This window comes from Micropterus dolomieu, linkage group LG12 (assembly GCF_021292245.1).
Source record: "Micropterus dolomieu isolate WLL.071019.BEF.003 ecotype Adirondacks linkage group LG12, ASM2129224v1, whole genome shotgun sequence".
Classification (NCBI taxonomy): Eukaryota; Metazoa; Chordata; class Actinopteri; order Centrarchiformes; family Centrarchidae; genus Micropterus; species Micropterus dolomieu.
This window is the reverse complement of record NC_060161.1, coordinates 36,003,001-36,008,351: the sequence shown is the minus strand read 5'-3', so window position 1 is coordinate 36,008,351 and position 5,351 is coordinate 36,003,001. Positions and strand designations below refer to the sequence as shown.

Sequence of the window (5,351 nt, the reverse complement as noted above, 5' to 3'; positions counted from 1 at the left end):
TTAGATCTGGTTTGGTCCTGTATTTAACTGTGTTTTAGATCTGGTTTGGTCCTGTATTTAACTGTGTTTTAGATCTGGTTTGGTCCTGTATTTAACTGTGTTTTAGATCTGGTTTGGTCCTGTATTTACTGGTGTTTTAGATCTGGTTTGGTCCTGTATTTACTGTGTTTTAGATCTGGTTTGGTCCTGTATTTAACTGTGTTTTAGATCTGGTTTGGTCCTGTATTTAACTGTGTTTTAGATCTGATTTGGTCCTGTATTTACTGGTGTTTTAGATCTGGTTTGGTCCTGTATTTAACTGTGTTTTAGATCTGGTTTGGTCCTGTATTTAACTGTGTTTTAGATCTGGTTTGGTCCTGTATTTAACTGTGTTTTATATCTGATTTGGTCCTGTATTTGCTAGTGTTTTAGATCTGGTTTGGTCCTGTATTTACTGGTGTTTTAGATCTGGTTTGGTCCTGTATTTAACTGTGTTTTAGATCTGGTTTGGTCCTGTATTTACTGGTGTTTTAGATCTGGTTTGGTCCTGTATTTAACTGTGTTTTAGATCTGGTTTGGTCCTGTATTTAACTGTGTTTTAGATCTGGTTTGGTCCTGTATTTAACTGTGTTTTAGATCTGGTTTGGTCCTGTATTTAACTGTGTTTTAGATCTGGTTTGGTCCTGTATTTACTGGTGTTTTAGATCTGGTTTGGTCCTGTATTTAACTGTGTTTTAGCTCTAGTTTGATCCTGTATTTAACTGTGTTTTAGCTCTGGTTTGGTCCTGTATTTAATTGTGTTTTAGCTCTAGTTTGGTCCTGTATTTACTTTTGTCCCTGTCCTGGGTTGGTTTTAAAGTGTTTCCTGCTGTAATCCTCTTCTGTATATTTTCCACAGAGAGAGTGAGATGGGTTTGGTGTCAGAAATAGCTTCTACTATCTTTAGCTACATCAGTACCGTTAATGGACACACACACTCTCAGAAGTCTTGTTGTGTGTTCAGACCACGATTTCACTCACTCCTGAGTGGACAATCTGTTCCGAAAGACCAATGCAAAGACCTTAACCAGAACCAGCACAGACCAGTTTAGACGAATTTTTGACCAGTGATGACCCATTCAGACAATCTTAGAGTAGATGTTACTCTGTGGTAGACTAGTTTAGTGCAGTAAATTCTGGTATAATTAGTTTTTGACTGCAATATTATTTAAACATTTTGTTTTACATCATCATTCAGACTAGTTCAGACTAAGACCAATTTTCATTGTTTTTGACTAGTTTAGATCTTCTTAAATTGCCTTTTTTCCAGTTTTATATCAGGTTCATTTGCCTTTAGACCACTGAAGGCCAAGTTTTAGGCTTTGACCAGCTTTATGTAGCTTCACACCTAGACAGACCCATTTGTGGTAGTTTTAACTGGATCAAAGTAGTTTTAAACCAGTTTTATTTAGATTTTCACGTCTCTTTTCATTTCAGTTGTAGATAATCATTGGCCAGTTGAGCTCAGTCAGTCAGAAAGGCACGTGTAAACACAGACTGTGAGTATCAGCCAGGCAGATTTCCAGCAACACGTCAACACACTTTACACAGCGGCGTATTTATACGCTAAATGAGCCTCTTAACTCTTCACTGTCTGAAAGTGAGCCAATGCCAGGGCCCTGAGAGGCTCAGCTCCATGAGGTCACAGCATCATTCGTTTTCAAGTCTTTTACTAGTGTTGATGATCTCATAAAGGTTGCTGTCTGTCTGTCTGTCTCTTCGTCAGTCAGTCAGTCTGTCTGTCTGTGTTTGTCTCTCAGTCTGTGTCTATTTGTCTGTCTGTCTGTCTGTCTGTCTGTCAGTCTGCCTTTCTCTCTGTCTGTCAGTCTGCCTTTCTCTCTGTCTGTCAGTCTGCCTTTCTCTCTGTCTGTCGCTCTGTCTCTCTGTCTGTCTCCTTCTTTATGAATCAAGGCTAGCTCCTCCTCTGTTGGGTGATGTCAGTTGCCGGGCAACAGAGGCTCTCAGGGCCTTCTCGTTACTTTGGCAACCGCATCCTCATCTCTGTCTCTTCTTCTTCTTCTTCTTCTTCTTTTTCGTCTTCTTCTTCTTCCTTTCCTCCATTAAACTATCTGGGGGAGATTTGGAATTGAAATGAGTCTTTAGGTCACCTTGGTGTGAGTGTGGATGATGTCATGTTTTAATAACCAATCAGATCAGTCTAACCTCGTTGTGACAGAATTTATCGTGTCTATACACCAGCTGGCCAAAAGTTTGTGGACAGATCTCTGATCTAGGTTTGTTTCTTTCCGGTTTCTCTGTTCTAATGTTTACATACTTTAATGGGACATTAAGGGGTTAATTAATGGATAAATTAAGGGGAAATAATAGATTAGCTGCACTAGTTTATGAGTTTTTAAGGTGTTTTCATGGCTTTTTAACTCTGAAGTGTTCAATGAAAGCCAATTTGAAGCACTAGAAATTATTTCAAATTAAACACCCATGCAGTTCCTGGGGTTGTAGTAGTGCTTAAGGGGGTTGTTGGGTGCTTGAGGAGGTTGTAGTGGTCCTTTGTGGGATTGTAGGGGTGCTCGAGGAGCTTGAGGAGGTTGTACAACCTGCTTGAGGAGGTTGTACAACCTGCTTGAGGAGGTTGTACAGCCTGCTTGAGGAGGTTGTAGGGGTGCTTGAGGAGGTTGTACAACCTGCTTGAGGAGGTTGTAGGGGTGCTTGTGGAGGTTGTACAACCTGCTTGAGGAGGTTGTAGGGGTGCGTGTGGAGGTTGTACAACCTGCTTGAGGAGGTTGTAGGATTGCAATTGGAGGTTGTACAACCTACTTGGGTAAGTTGTAGGGGTGCTTGAGGAAGTCAGGGAGTGCTTGATGAGGTTGTAGAAGTGCATTTGGAGGTTGTACAACCTATTTGAGTATGTTGTATAATGGTCCTTGAGAGGCTTGTAGTGGTGGTTGAGGAGATTGTAGTGGTCCTTGAGAGGGTTGTAAACATCCTTGAGGTTTTAGAGATCTTTCCGCAGGTTGTGGACATCCTTATGATGGCAGCAAATTAATGTCCATGGTTTTAAAGTCTAAATACCTGGATTGTTTTTGAAGGTTTAGATTAATGTTCAGTTTAATGGGAATACTAAACATACTGTTGTCTGCTAAGAGATGCTAATGGACTAATACTAACAGCTAAAGCTAACACCTGATGTGATCTGTGTCTCTGCAGAAGTATCGTTACCAAGACGATGAGACTCCGCCTGTTGATCCCAGCCCCGGTCACATGACCCACGGACGCAGCACTGAGCTGAGCCACGCACACCTGGACGGATACACACACCCTGCCGCTTTAACCGTACGCACACACACACACGCACACACTGTGGGGGTTCTGCACAACACTTTCAGACTCCCAGAATTCAGCTATCAGTTAAACGATGAGGTCCATGAGGAGGAGCAAGGGTTCCCTGAGGTTTGAGAGTCTCTTGGGGAGATTTTTGTGGTGCTTAAGAGTAGCTGTCACACCAGTGTGTGTGTTTGTGTATTTTCAGATTAGATGCAGATTTTCATTCCGCCAACAGGAGGAAGCAACACACAGCATGTGCATGTGTGAGTGCAGTACAGTCACACAGAAAGATAATTAAACATAATACCTGGTCAATACAATGCTCCCCTAAGAATTGCCATGATCATTTTTATGATGGATTGGTCCTCATGAACTGCAGTGTTTTCTCCCAGTTCTTCTGTTTCTATCAGTAGAATCAGTTTGTGGTCTGTTGTCTCCACCAGAGGAGGCTGTTTACTGCAAACTGAGCTGAGATTCATAGACAGATTTCAGTAACAAGAGCTCAAACAACAGTGATGAACTTCATGCATGCAAGGAATTTGCTGTGGTTATAAGGTGCTACACATAGACAAACATACAGTTGACATAGATAAATGTAGAAATATATATGAATACGGAATAGCCAGAAGGTATCTGAAAAACGCCTGTTTTGTTGGTCCTTGACAAGGCTCCTATGTTTCTAGGTTCCAGATGTCCTTGACAAGGTTCTATGTGTCCTTGATCAGGCTACAGTGGTTCTGTATAGAGAAGTCTTTGAGGAAACTCTGGGAGTGTTTGATATGGTACTATGGGTCCTTGAATAGTCAAGTCAAGTGAATTTCTATTCTATTCTATATCTAATTTCTAGTGAGGTTCTATGTGTCAGTAAGGAGGCAATAAGGTCATTGAGGAGGTTCAATGGGTCATTTAGGAGGCTTCAGGGAAATTGAGAAGGTTCTGGGGGTCATTTAGGAGGCTTCAGGGAAATTGAGAAGGTTCTGGGGGTTATTGAGGAGGCTGCAGAATCACTGATGTTCTGGGGGTCATTACTGAGGCTATAGGGTCACAGAGGAGGTTCTATTGCTCATTGAGGAGGCTTTAGTGTCAAAAAGGAGGTCCTGGTGGTCATTTATGTGGTTGCAGGGTCATTGACAAGATTCTGTGGGGCATTGAGGAGGCTCCAGGCTCACTGCAGATGTTCCGTTGGGTCATTGAGGAGGCTTAAGGGTCAATGATGAGGTTCTGGGGGTCATGAAGGAGGCTATAGGGTCATGGAGGAGGTTCTATGGGTCAATAAGGAGGCTTTAGGGTCACTGAGGAGGTTCTGGGGATGATTTAGGAGGCTTTAGGGTAATTGACAAGATTCCGGGGGTCATTGACGAGGCTTTGGGATAATTGAGAAAGTTCTGGGGGTCATTGTGGAGGCTATAGGGTCATGGAGGAGGTTCTATGGGTCAATAAGGAGGCTTTAGGGTCACTGAGGAGGTTCTGGGGATGATTGACGAGGCTTTGGGATAATTGAGAAAGTTCTGGGGTCATTGTGGAGGCTTTAGGGTAATTGACAAGATTTCGGGGGTCATTGACGAGGCTTTGGGATAATTGAGAAAGTTCTGGGGGTCATTGTGGAGGCTTTAGGGTAATTGACAAGATTCCGGGAGTGATTGACAAGGCTTTTTTCCTCCTCTATTGGGTCATTGAGGAGGCTTTAGGGTCACTGAAGAGGTTCTATTGGGTCATTGAGGAGGCTTTAGGGTCACTCAGTAGGTTCTGGGGGTGATTTAGGAGGCTTTAGGATAATTGACAAGATTCTGGGGGTGATTGACAAGCCTTTGGCGTAATTGAGGCGGTTCTGGGAGTCATTAAGGAGGCTATAGGGTCACGGAGGAGGTTCTATGGGTTATTGAGGATGAAGAAGAAGAAACTCAACACAGTGGAACATAGAAACCCCAACGCCATCTAGCGTTTTGGTGACATAACTGCAGAGCGACACAGACACTATGCTCATGACGGAACATATACGCATGTATAAACTGGCCTCTTGGGGGGGGGGGGGGGGGCTTGGGGGGGTGGAT

The 5,351-nt window shown here is 43.0% G+C and overlaps 1 protein-coding gene across 1 annotated transcript in view; it reads left to right on the top strand.

Moving 5' to 3' along the window:
- The window catches only part of LOC123980839 (disks large homolog 4-like), a 36,872-nt gene that overhangs the window by 14,141 nt on the left and 17,380 nt on the right, over positions 1-5,351 (top strand). The window contains exon 5 of the mRNA XM_046065385.1: positions 3,184-3,309. Within this exon, the coding sequence (XP_045921341.1) occupies positions 3,184-3,309 (126 nt within the window). The remainder of the gene's footprint in view (positions 1-3,183; positions 3,310-5,351) is intronic.